General features: G+C 37.2%; 1 protein-coding gene across 6 annotated transcripts in view; it reads left to right on the forward strand.

Annotated features, from left to right (window-relative positions):
* LOC110446020 (sodium/calcium exchanger 2-like) overlaps positions 1–4,928 on the forward strand; it is a 37,818-nt gene extending 32,890 nt beyond the window's left edge. For all 6 annotated transcript variants that reach the window (XM_021490954.1, XM_021490956.1, XM_021490957.1 and 3 more), the window contains exons 10-12: positions 1,781–1,959; positions 2,588–2,920; positions 3,684–4,928. In XM_021490954.1, the coding sequence (XP_021346629.1) occupies positions 1,781–1,959; positions 2,588–2,920; positions 3,684–3,926 (755 nt within the window). In that variant the 3' untranslated portion in view covers positions 3,927–4,928. The remainder of the gene's footprint in view (positions 1–1,780; positions 1,960–2,587; positions 2,921–3,683) is intronic.
* Positions 4,929–14,837: the final 9,909 nt, after the last annotated feature.

The raw sequence follows: 14,837 nt of genomic DNA on the forward strand, positions 1-14,837 counted from the left end.
GTCTGTCATTATCCAGTCTAGACACATGTAAGGGGTGTGTATAACAGGTCTGTCATTATCCAGTCTAGACACATTTTAGGGGTGTGTATAACAGGTCCGTCATTATTAAGTCTAGATACATGTTAGGGGTGTGTATAACAGGTCTGTCATTATCCAGTCAGATACATGTAAGGGGTGTGTATAACATATCCGTCATTATCCAGTCTAGATACATGTAAGGGGTGTGTATAACAGGTCTGTCATTATCCAGTCTAGATACATGTTAGGGGTGTGTATAACAGGTCCGTCATTATTAAGTCTAGATACATGTTAGGGGTGTGTATAACAGGTCTGTCATTATTAAGTCTAGATACATGTTAGGGGTGTGTATAACAGGTCTGTCATTATCCAGTCTAGACACATGTTAGGGGTGTGTATAACAGGTCTGTCATTATTAAGTCTAGATACATGTTAGGGGTGTGTATAACAGGTCTGTCATTATCCAGACTAGATACATGTAAGGGGTGTGTATAACAGGTCTGTCATTATCCAGAGTAGATACATGTAAGGGGTGTGTATAACAGGTCTGTCATTATCCAGTCTAGACACATGTAAGGGGTGTGTATAACATGTCTGTCATTATCCAGACTAGATAAATGTAAGGGGTGTGTATAACAGGTCTGTCATTATCCAGTCTAGATACATGTAAGGGGTGTGTATAACAGGTCTGTCATTATCCAGTCTAGATACATGTAAGGGGTGTGTATAACAGGTCTGTCATTATCCAGTCTAGATACATGTAAGGGGTGTGTATAACAGGTCTGTCATTATCCAGTCTAGATACATGTAAGGGGTGTGTATAACAGGTCTGTCATTATCCAGTCTAGATACATGTAAGGGGTGTGTATAACAGGTCTGTCATTATCCAGTCTAGATACATGTAAGGGGTGTGTATAACAGGTCTGTCATTATCCAGTCTAGATACATGTAAGGGGTGTGTATAACAGGTCTGTCATTATCCAGTCTAGATACATGTAAGGGGTGTGTATAACAGGTCTGTCATTATCCAGTCTAGATACATGTAAGGGGTGTGTATAACAGGTCTGTCATTATCCAGTCTAGATACATGTAAGGGGTGTGTATAACAGGTCTGTCATTATCCAGTCTAGATACATGTAAGGGGTGTGTATAACAGGTCTGTCATTATCCAGTCTAGATACATGTAAGGGGTGTGTATAACAGGTCTGTCATTATCCAGTCTAGATACATGTAAGGGGTGTGTATAACAGGTCTGTCATTATCCAGTCTAGATACATGTAAGGGGTGTGTATAACAGGTCTGTCATTATCCAGTCTAGATACATGTAAGGGGTGTGTATAACAGGTCTGTCATTATCCAGTCTAGATACATGTAAGGGGTGTGTATAACAGGTCTGTCATTATCCAGTCTAGATACATGTAAGGGGTGTGTATAACAGGTCTGTCATTATCCAGTCTAGATACATGTAAGGGGTGTGTATAACAGGTCTGTCATTATCCAGTCTAGATACATGTAAGGGGTGTGTATAACAGGTCTGACATTATCCAGTCTAGATACATGTAAGGGGTGTGTATAACAGGTCTGTCATTATCCAGTCTAGATACATGTAAGGGGTGTGTATAACAGGTCTGACATTATTCAGTCTAGATACATGTAAGGGGTGTGTATAACAGGTCTGTCATTATCCAGTCTAGATACATGTAAGAGGTGTGTATAACAGGTCTGTCATTACCCGAACACATTCGTTGCTGTTTGTTCACAGAATTTAACGGATTGGTCAGTAGGATCTTCAATTTGACCAAGGCAAACCTGGATTACCTACAGCTGGAGGAGTCGACGTGGGTCGGTCAGTTCAGGCAAGCTATGAACGTCAATGGCGGCGAAATTGAAGAGGCCAGTTTCGTGGACTACATTCTTCACTTCCTAACCTTCTTCTGGAAAGTAAGCTTATCTAGGTTAAAAGTTTGTATAGCAAATTATATCACAGGGGAGATAATTACCCCTGAGTAGTCATTTGCTACAGGGAAGACATTTACCACAAAGGAGACATTTATTATACAGGGCGTGTTGTTATCCATATTGTGAGTGATATAAAGCAAAAATATTGTAGTCACATGTCTTGTGACTGTGTACCTATGAAGTTACGTGTCTTGTGTCTGTAAAACTATGAAGTCACATGTCTTGTGACTGTATACCTATGAAGTTACTTGACTTGTGTCTGTAAAACTATGAAGTCACATGTCTTGTGACTGTATACCTATGAAGTTACGTGTCTTGTGTCTGTACTATTAAGCCACATGTCTTGTGACTGTATACCTATGAAGTTACTTGTCTTGTGTCTGTAAAACTATGTAGTCACATGTCTTGTGTCTGTGTAACTATTAAGCCCCATGTCTTGTGACTGTATTACTATGAAGTCACATGTCTTGTGTCTGTGTAACTATTAAGCCACATGTCTTGTGACTGTATACCTATGAAGTTACTTGTCTTGTGTCTGTGTAACTATGAAGTCACATGTCTTGTGTCTGTGTAACTATTAAGCCACATGTCTATATACAACTGTTCACAGGTCCTGTTTGCCCTCGTACCTCCACCAAAGTACTTAAACGGATGGCCGGCCTTCCTCATATCCCTGGCGGTCATTGGGTTCATGACAGCCATCATCGGCGACTTGGCCGGAATCTTCGGCTGTTTGATCGACCTACCGGACAGTATCACCGCAATCACATTCGTCGCTCTAGGAACCAGTGTGCCGGACACATTCGCTAGTAAGCACGCCGCAACCAATGAGAAGACAGCAGACAGCTCCGTGGGTAATATCAATGGTAGTAACTCTGTCAACGTGTTCCTGGGAATAGGACTGCCCTGGACCATCGCTTCCATCTACTGGCTGGTCAAAACTGTAAGTCGCTTCTAACGTCTCAATCTATTGAATGGTCAAAACTAAACGTCATACCCAGTGTCTCTTCTAGTGAATGGTCAAAATCATACGTCATGCTCAGTATCTATTCTAGTGAATGGTCAAAACTACTGTATGGTCAAAACTATACAGCATGTCCAGTTTCTCTTCTACTGTATGGTCAAAACTAATCGCCATAACCAGTGTCTCTTCTACCGAATGATCAAAACAATACGTCATGCCCAGTGTCTCTTCTACCGAATGGTCAAAACAATACGTCATGTCCAGTGTCTCTTTTACTAGATGATTAAGTTGTACGTCAAAGCCGTTATCAAAGTTAATAACATGACCTTTTACTTTGTATCGTTTTTCATGTATGTATTATAAATAATGACAAATAAAAGTTCGTGTATTAAAATTATGCATTAAGGACAAAATCATGATAAGGTTATGTGTAACACTCGATTGATAGAGGATATGGTTACGTGGTTCTGCTCCAGTGTTACACTCCATTGATAACGGATATGGTTACGTGGTTCTGCTCCAGTGTTACCCTCCATTGATAACGGATATGGTTACGTGGGTCTGCTCCAGTGTTACACTCCATTGATAACGGATATGGTTACGTGATTCTGGTCCAGTGTTACTTGCTGTCTTTGAGAGGACTTTGATCCATTATAATCCACGGAGTGACATGAGATAAATTAATGTCTCTCTTAAAATTGAAGTAAAGCATATAATATTTCCTTTTTTTTTTCTTTCTAAGGGAGAAGATTTCCAGGTCCCCGCAGGATCGCTGGCGTTCACCGTCATCATCTATACAATAGCTGCCATTCTAGCTATCCTCTTCCTCATAATAAGGCGCAACCTGTCTATTTTTGGCAATGCCGAGCTTGGTGGGCCCACCATACCAAAGTACGTCAGCAGCTTCTTCTTCGTTACCCTCTGGGTTCTCTATATCCTCCTCTCTTCGTTGCAAGCCACAGGGAAAATCTCATTCAACTTGTGATTGACCGGAAGTGATTAACTTGACCATGAAATGATTCCCAGCAGTGCTAGTAACACCAGGAAAGTTGCATAAGTGAAACCAGCCTTACAGCCCTCATGCCAATAACGACAGCCTTAAGAATACTCCGAATAATATTTTATATATAATGTCTATCAATGACTTTACAGACAGGTTTGACTCTAGGCCAGTTTGGAAGGTGTTGTCCAAAGGTCACGAAAGATTTTTAGTATGCATGGTTGTTCAATGCAGGGGCGGGTCAACAAACTTCCAAAGGAAGGTGGTGGCATTTTTCATTTTTCCTAATGTTTCTTATGATTAAGTATGGATGGACACATGTAATAGGGTCACGGCTTATGATTAAATAGACAGTTGGCTATGCCGTTAGAGTTCGCTTTTTTGTTGCTTTTAGGGGTTTTGTTATATTTCAAAGGGGCAGAGGGTCCAGATCCCAGGCCCCAAAGACCTGTCTCTGTATTAGTTGTTTGATAACAACGAGACTTAGTGAAGAAATGTATTTTTAGAATACTGTTTTTTTGCCATCTTTGACATCTCTGTGATTTGCCTGTAAACACTGGGCACAGCTGTAAGATCCTGCGTTGTCGGTATTGTCAGCATACACTGTTGATATCTAAAGGACTTTTTTTGTTGGTTATGGTAAAGTTTATTAAAGTGAATAGGTACTTAGTGACCGAGTGGCCTGGACTGCCATTGTCAGGCTGAGTGTGCAGTGGTACGCCTTATATGTTTGGGAGTCTGATACGGTGGGAGTGACTAGTGTGCGTGTGTTTTTTTATGCAGGTGTGTGAGAGAGATGAGGGCTATTTTGTGTGATTTATTATGTATGTGTGTAAGAAGTGAGGGCTGTTTTGTGGTGAAGACGTTGTAAGAGTTAGGCGAGTATGACTGTAGTATATTGGTAGGGTATTACATGTCCACGTGGACTTATACATCTGCTGACTATAATGGATGCTCTATGTAAAGGCCTTAAGTTAGGATTTTATACTTTATGTAACAAATATTTCAGATATTGCTAAATAATTGCCCCTTTCTTTGCAATGGAACAATGTTTTTATTGAACAAGTTGATATTAGAAGATGAAATGGTCTTGCCAACAAAAACAAGTTGTAGGTAGGTTTTCAACTTATTAACTTTTGCAAGAGTGAAAACACCAGTCCTTTTTTCAGATATTTGCCTGGACCAACTTTTCATGCAGCTAGCAAAAATGATTTATTTTGCATTTTAATAAAATTATATATTTCAATTATATCATCATCATCATTCAGGCATTTATTTATGATTAACTCAAAATTATAAGTTTTATATATGTCAAGTTTAACTTTTAGATATTCAGTACTTACCTGTAGTGTACAAGTTCTGTGTGGTTACAGGTACCTAGTTATAGTCAATAATAGTACACATCTGTACACTTTTAAATACTAAGTAACTATAGATGTTATTGTGGGTTTGTATGAAGCTGTATAATTATATCTACTTTGTATGTAGCAGTACATTTATATATACTTTGTATGTAGCTCTACAGTTATATCTACTTTATATGTAGTTGTATGGTTATACGAACTTTGTAGGTAGCTGTACCGTTATATATACTTTGTATGTAGCTGTACATATATATATACTTTGTATGTAGCTCTACAGTTATATCTACTTTGTATGTAGTTGTATGGTTATACGAACTTTGTATGTAGCTGTACCGTTATATATACTTTGTATGTAGCTGTACATATATATATACTTTGTATGTAGCTCTACAGTTATATCTACTTTATATGTAGTTGTATGGTTATACGAACTTTGTATGAAGCTGTACAGTTATATATACTTTATATGAAGCTGTACAGATATGTATACTTTGTATGTAGCTGTACAGTTATAAATACTTTGTCTGTAGCAGTACAGTTATATATACTTTGTATGTAGCTGTACAGTTATATATACTTTGTATGTAGCTGTACAGATATATATTGTGTATGAAGCTGTACAGATATATATTGTGTATGTAGCTGTACAGTTATATATACTTTGTATGTAGCTGTACAGTTTTATATACTTTGTATGTAGCTGTACAGATATATTTTTTGTATGTAGCTGTACAGTTATATATACTTTGTATGTAGCTGTACAGTTATATATACTTTGTATGTAGCTGTACAGATATATAATTTGTATGTAGCTGTACAGTTATATATACTTTGTATGTAGTTTGTAGCTATACATGTACTTTTATATACTTAGTAATTATAAAGCTATACAGTCTTATGCGTGTAGTAGGTATATAACTGTACAGTTGTATGTAGCTGTTATGTATGTAGCTGTACATTTTATATTTTTAAGAATATACGCAACTGTAGTTTTATATACTTTGTATGTAACTATATAGTTTTATAGCTTTTGTGTGTAACTCTAAAGTTATCTATAATAAATATAAAGCTATTCAGTACAGATGTATATACTTCGTATTTATTTAACAATAGTTATATACTAAGTATGTGTGTAGCCTTACAGGTATATATATATATATTTTGTGTAGGTAGCCATACAGGTATATAAACTTTGTATGTTTATAGTCATACAGGTATGTAAACTTTGTATGTATGTAGCCTTACAGGTATATAATATTTGTATGTATGTAGTCATACAGGTATGAAGACTTTTTTTTAGTTTTATATGATTGGTATGTATGTAGCCATACAGATATATATATATACATTGTATGTATGTAGCCTTACAGGTATATACATTTGTTAGTTTTATAAACTTTGTATGTATCCTTACAGGTATATATATATACTTTGTTAGTTTTATATACTTTGTATGTAGTCTTACAGGTATATATATATATTCCTTGTCAGTTTTATATACTTTGTATGTAGCCTTGCAGGTATATATATATACTTTGTATGTAGTCTTACAGGTATATATACCTTGTCAGTTTTATATACTTTGTATGTAGCCTTGCAGGTATATATATACTTTGTATGTTAGTAGCCATACAGGTATATATACTTTGTCAGTTTTATAAACTTGGTCTGTTTGTAGCTATATAGGTATATATACGTTGTCAGTTTTATATACTTGGTATGTTTGTAGCTATATAGGTATATATACTTTGGTAATACTTGGGTCACAGTGGTACTTTTGTAGCTCATTAGGATAAGATTTTTTTTAACTCCAAGTGTACTTAATGAACTTAATACTTTTAAATTGATAGCAAAAGACATGATACATTTTATAGCATTTATACAATTCTCCAAAACACATTTGTGTACTATCTATTTAAATCTGATATTTTATTTTTTATATTTTCACTTAAACTCATTAAACACTACTTATTTTTGATACAATAGGGCATTTAAAGAGACACGTACCAGATATCGAGCTCACACCTGTTAGACCTTCGGTATATGATGTGACCTCTTGAATCTCTCGCTGTTGCTCTGACGCTAGCGTTACGCAGATTGCTAGGTGATCATTGCTTTTGTGCCTCTGTTGTACACGTTTATAATTTATCTATACATTAAATATTTACTAATTTTTAAAAAAGATATAAAACCGTTTTACTGTTGTCTTTTGAATTGGTTACAGATATTATTTCTAAATGCAACATCCAATGACATCTTTAACGCCATTTGAATGTCACGTCAATGTGATATCCCTGATTCGGTGTCGGGGAGCGCTAAACACGTGTGTGCTCTCGAATTTGATACCATTAGAAAACGACCGTTAAAACCTACAAACAATTTTATGTAATACATCTTATGTAGTAAATGTCGTTAGACATTGAACGCTAATACCTCAATTTGACGGAAAATATATAATTTGTTCAGATATCTTCGTTTCACGTTCAGTAACAGACAGGTGCGTGTTGTTTGGACCCTCTTTGACCATAAAACCTCTTCTTAATAGGCTCTATGTTAAACCCATTAGTCTTGGAAATAAAATGCCACGAGATAAACAGGGTACGGCGTGTCTGTAGACAAACAACTGTGGTGTAGTCCCAAAGGGCAATGCTTGGTTTAAACCTTTTCTTTACTGCTTGAACGACAGACGTTATTTTGTTATAAGTGATGGCATGTCTCGTTTGACATTTTGAAAACCAAATCATTACGTGTTGATGTGTCCGTTATCAACACGATCTAATACACAGTGATAATCAGGGTTGTGTTTTACTGGGTAATCCAAAACACAGTCACTATATAATGATATTCAGGGTAGTAGTCCAAAACACGGACACGATATAGTGATAATCAGGGTTGTGTTTTACTGGGTAATCCAAAACACAGTCACTATATAATGATATTCAGGGTATTAGTCCAAAACACAGACACAATATAGTGATAATCAGGGTAGTGTTTTACTATAGTCCAAAACACAGCTACGATATTGTTACAATAAGGGTTGTGGGTTTTTTACTGTGTAGTCCAAAACACAGCCTATATAACGATAACCAAGGTAGTTTTTACTGGGTAATCCAAAACACAGTGATAATCAGGGAAGTGTTTTACTGGGTAATCCAAAACACAGAGACGATATAGTGATAATAAGGGTAGTGTTTTACTGGGTAGTCTATCAAACAGACACGATGTAGTGATAATCAGGGTAGTGTTTTACCGGAAAGTCTATAACAAGAGTTTTACTGTAGTCCAAAACACAGCTACAATATTGTTACAATAAGGGTTGTGGGGTTTTTACTGTGTAGTCCAAAACACAGCCGATATAACGATATCCAAGGTAGTTTTTACTGGGTAGTCCAAAACACAGATACGATATAGTGATAATCAGGGTAGTTTTTTACTGGGTAGTCCAAAACACAGTCACGATATAGTGATATTCAGAGTAGTGTTGTGATAGGTAGTCCAAAACACAGACACGATATAGATATGCAGGGTAGTGTTTTACTGGGTAGTCTATCAAACAGACACGATGTAGTGATAATCAGGGTAGTGTTTTACTAGAGTCCAAAACACAGCTACGATATTGTTACAATAAGAGTTGTGGGTTTTTTACTGTGTAGTCCAAAACCCAGCCTATATAACGATAACCAAGGTAGTTTTTACTGGGTAGTCCAAAACACAGAGACGATATAGTGATAATAAGGGTAGTGTTTTACTGGGTAGTCTATAACACAGACACGATAAAGTTATAATCAGGGTAGTGTTTTACTGGGAAGTCTATACCATAGACACGATATAGTGATAATCAGGGCAGTGTTTTACTGGGTAGTCCAAAACACAGAGACGATATATTGATAATCAGGGTAGTGTTTTACTGTAGTCAAAAACACAGCTACGATATTGTTACAATAAGAGTTGTGGGTTTTTTACTGTGTAGTCCAAAACCCAGCCTATATAACGATAACCAAGGTAGTTTTTACTGTGTAATCCAAAACACAGAGACGATATAGTGATAATCAGGGTAGAGTTTTACTGGGTAGTCCAAAACACAGAGACGATATAGTGATATTCTGGATAGTGTTTTACTGGGTAGTCTATAACACAGACACGATATAGGGATATTCAGGATAGTGTTTTACTGGGTAATCCAAAACACAGTCACTATATAATGATATTCAGGGTATTAGTCCAAAGCACAGACACAATATAATGATAATCAGGGTAGTGTTTTACTGGTTAGTCCAATACACAGAGACGATATAGTGATAATCAGGGCTACGATATTGTTACAATAAGGGTTTTGGTTTTTTTACTGTGTAGTCCAAAACACAGCCTATATTACGATAACCAAGGTAGTTTTTACTGGGTAGTCCAAAACACAGAGACGATATATTGATAATCAGGGTAGTGTTTTACTGCAGTCCAAAACACAGCTACGATATTGTTACAATAAGAGTTGTGGGTTTTTTACTGTGTAGTCCAAAACACAGCCGATATAACGATATCCAAGGTAGTTTTTACTGGGTAGTCCAAAACACAGCCACGATATAGTGATAATCAGGGTAGTTTTTTACTGGGTAGTCCAAAACACAGACACGATATAGGGATATTCAGGATAGTGTTTTACTGGGTAATCCAAAACACAGTGATAATCAGGGAAGTGTTTTACTGGGTAATCCAAAACACAGAGACGATATAGTGATATTCTGGATAGTGTTTTACTGGGTAGTCTAAAACACAGACACGATATAGAGATAATCAGGGAAGTGTTTTACTGGGTAATCCAAAGCACAGTCACTATATAATGATATTCAGGGTATTAGTCCAAAGCACAGACACAATATAATGATAATCAGGGTAGTGTTTTACTGGTTAGTCCAATACACAGAGACGATATAGTGATAATCAGGGTAGAGTTTTACTGGGTAGTCCAAAACACAGACACGATATAGTTATAATCAGGGTAGTGTTTTACTGGGTAGTCTAAAACACAGAGACGATATAGTGATAATCAGGGTTGTGTTTTACTGGGTAATCCAAAACACAGTCACTATATAATGATATCCAGGGTATTAGTCCAAAGCACAGACACAATATAATGATAATCAGGGTAGTGTTTTACTGGTTAGTCCAATACACAGAGACGATATAGTGATAATCAGGGTTGTGTTTTACTGGGTAGTCTATACCACAGACACGATATAGTGATAATGAGGATAGTGTTTTACTGAGTAGTCTATAACACAGACACGATATAGTGATAATCAGGGTAGTGTTTTACTGGGTAGTCCAAAACACAGACACGATATAGTGATAATCAGGGCAGTGTTTTACTGGGTAGTCCAAAACACAGAGCCGATATAGTGATAATCAGGGTAGTGTTTTACTGGGTAGCCTATACCACAGACACGATATAGTGATATTGAGGATAGTGTTTTACTGGGTAGTCTATACCACAGACACGATATAGAGATATTCAGGGTAGTGTTTTACTGGGTAGTCTAAACCACAGACACGATATAGTGATAATCAGGGTAATGTTTTACTGGGTAGTCCAAAACACAGAGCCGATATAGTGATAATCAGGGTAGTGTTTTACTGGGTAGTCCAAAAAACAGACACGATATAGAGATATTCAGGATAGTGTTTTACTGAGAAGTCCAAAACACAGAGACGATATAGTGATAATCAGGCTAGTGTTTTACTGGGTAGTCTATAACACAGACACGATATAGTGATACTCAGGATAGTGTTTAACTGGGAAGTCCAAAACACAGACACGATATAGTGATAATCAGGGTAGTGTTTTACTGGGTAGTACAAAACACAGACACGATATAGAGATATTCAGGATAGTGTTTTACCGGGTAGTCCAAAACACAGAGACGATATAGTGATAATCAGGGAAGTGTTTTACCGGGTAGTCTATATCACAGTCATGATATAGTGATACTCAGGATAGTGTTTTACTGGGTAGTCCAAAACACAGACACGATATAATGATATTCAGGGTATTAGTCCAAAACACAGAGGCGATTTAGTGATAATCAGGCTGGTGTTTTACTGGGTATTCTATACCACAGACACGATATAGAGATATTCAGGATAGTGTTTTACTGAGAAGTCCAAAACACAGAGACGAGATAGTGATAATCAGGGTTGTGTTTTACTGGGTAGTTCAAAACACGGAGACGATATAGGGATAATCAGGGAAGTTTTTTACCGGGTAGTCTATATCACGGTCATGATATAGTGATAATCAGGGTAGTGTTTTACTGGGTAGTCTATACCATAGACACGATATAGTGATAATCAGTGTAGTGTTTTACTGGGTAGTCCAAAACACAGACACGATATAGAGATATTCAGGTTAGTGTTTTACTGGGTGGTCTATAACACAGACACGATATAGTGATAATCCGGGCAGTGTTTTACTGGGTAGTCCAAAACTCAGAGACGATATAGTGATAATCAGGGTTGTGTTTTACTGGGCAGTCTATACCACAGACACGATATGGAGATATTCAGGATAGTGTTTTACTGGTTAGTCCAAAACACAGAGACGGTATAGTGATATTCAGGGTAGGGTTTTACTGGGTAGTCCAAAACACAGAGAGAATATAGTGATAATCAGGGTAGTGTTTTACTGTGTAGTCCAAAACACAGAGACGATATAGAGATATTCAGGATAGTGTTTTACTAGGTAGTCCAAAACACAGACACGATATAGTGATACTCAGGATAGTGTTTAACAGGGAAGTCCAAAACACAGACACGATATAGTGATACGCAGGTTAGTATTTTACTGGGTAGTCCAAAACACAGACAGGGTATAGAGATATTCAGGATAGTGTTTTACTAGGTAGTCCAAAACACAGACACGATATAGAGGTATTCAGGATAGTGTTTTACTGGGTAGTCAAAAACACAGAGACGATATAGTGATAATTAGGGTAGTGTTTTACTGGGTAGTCTATACCATAGACACGATATAGTGATAATCAGTGTAGTGTTTTACTGGGTAGTCCAAAACATAGACACGATATAGTGATATTCACGATAGTGTTTTACTGGGTAGTCCAAGACACAGACACGATATAGAGATATTCAGTATAGTGTTTTACTGGGTAGTCCAAAACATAGACACGATATAGTGATATTCACGATAGTGTTTTACTGGGTAGTCCAAGACACAGACACGATATAGAGATATTCAGGTTAGTGTTTTACTGGGTGGTCTATAACACAGACACGATATAGTGATACTCAGGATAGTGTTTAACTGGGAAGTCGAAAAAACTGACACGATATAGTGATAATCAGGGTAGTGTTTCACTGGGTAGTCCAAAACTCAGAGACGATATAGGGATAATCAGGGTAGTGTTTTACTGGGTAGTCTATACCATAGACACGATATAGTGATAATCAGGGTAGTGTGTTACTGGGTAGTCTATAACACAGACACGATATAGTGATACTCAGGATAGTGTTTTACTGGGAAGTCCAAAACACAGAGACGATAGAGAGATATTCAGGATAGTGGTTTACTGGGTAGTCCAAAACACAGACACCATATAGTGATGTCCAATGTAGTGTTTTACTGGGTAGTCTAAAACACAGACACGATAACGTGTTAATCAGGTAGTGTTTTACTGGGTAGTCCAAAAAACAGACACGATATAGAGATATTCAGGTTAGTGTTTTACTGGGTGGTCTATAACACAGACACGATATAGTGATACTCAGGATAGTGTTTAACAGGGAAGTCCAAAACACAGACACGATATAGTGATACTCAGGATAGTGTTTAACAGGGAAGTCCAAAACACAGACACGATATAGTGATACTCAGGATAGTGTTTAACTGGGAAGTCCAAAACACAGACACGATATAGTGATACGCAGGTTAGTGTTTTACAGGGTAGTCCAAAACACAGACACGATATAGAGAGATTCAGGATAGTGTTTTACTGGGTAGTTCAAAACACGGACACGATATAGTGATATTCAGGGTAGTGTTTTACTGGGTAGTCCAATACACAGAGACGATATAGATATGCAGGGTAGTGTTTTACTGGGTAGTCCAAGACACAGACACGATATAGAGATATTCAGAGTAGTGTTTTACTGGGTAGTCCAAATCACAGTCACGATAAAGTGATATTCAGGATAGTGTTTTACTGGGTATTCCAAAACACAGAGACGATATAGTGATACGCAGGATAGTGTTTTACTGTGTAGGCTAAAACACAGACACGATATAGTGATACGCAGGTTAGTATTTTACTGGGTAGTCCAAAACACAGACACAATATAGAGATATTCAGGATAGTGTTTTGCTGGGTAGTCCAAAACACAGGCACGATATAGAGATATTCAGGATAGTGCTTTACTGGGTAGTCCAAAACACAGAGAGAATATAGTGATAATCAGGGTAGTGTTTTACTGTGTAGTCCAAAACACAGACACGATATAGTGATACGCAGGGTAGTGTTTTACTGGGTAGTCCAAAACTCAGAGACGATATAGGGATAATCAGGGTAGTGTTTTACTGGGTAGTCTATACCATAGACACGATATAGTGATAATCAGGGTAGTGTTTTACTGTGTAGTCCAAAACACAGACACGATATAGTGATAATCAGAGTAGTGTTTTACTGGGTAGTCCAAATCACAGTCACGATAAAGTGATATTCAGGATAGTGTTTTACTGGTTAATCTATAACACAGACACGATATGGTGATAATCAGGGTAGTGTTTTACTGGGTAGTCCAAAACATAGACACGATATAGTGATATTCACGATAGTGTTTTACTGGGTAGTCCAAAACACAGACACGATATAGTGATAATCAGGGTAGTGTTTTACTGGGTAGTCTAAAACACAGACACGATATAATGATATTCAGGGTAGTGTTTTACTGGGTAGTCCAAAACTAAGAGACGATATAGTGATAATCAGGGTAGTGTTTTATTGGGTAGTCCAAAACACAGAGACGATATAGTGATAATCAGGGTAGTGTTTTACTGGGTAGTCCAAAACTCAGAGACGATATAGTGATAATCAGGGTAATGTTTTACTGGGTAGTCCAAAACACAGACACGATATAGTGATACGCAGGATAGTGTTTTACTGAGTAGTCTAAAACACAGAGACGATATAGTGATAATCAGGGTAGTGTTTCACTGGGTAGTCCAAAACTCAGAGACGATATAGTGATATTCAGGGTAGTGTTTTACTGGGTAGTCCGAAACTCAGAGACGATATAGTGATAATCAGGGTAATGTTTTACTGGGTAGTCCAAAACACAGACACGATATAGTGATATTCAGGGTAGTGGTTTACTGGGTAGGCCAAAATATAGACACGATGTAGCTTTAATGAGGGTTGCATTACCTAGCTATGTAATTAAGTGTAGTTGAATGTAACGTCCTATTTATTATACGTGTTTTACTGGGTAGTCCAAAACATAGACACGATATAGTGATATTCACGAT

Source organism: Mizuhopecten yessoensis, unplaced genomic scaffold (assembly GCF_002113885.1).
Source record: "Mizuhopecten yessoensis strain PY_sf001 unplaced genomic scaffold, ASM211388v2 scaffold2447, whole genome shotgun sequence".
Classification (NCBI taxonomy): Eukaryota; Metazoa; Mollusca; class Bivalvia; order Pectinida; family Pectinidae; genus Mizuhopecten; species Mizuhopecten yessoensis.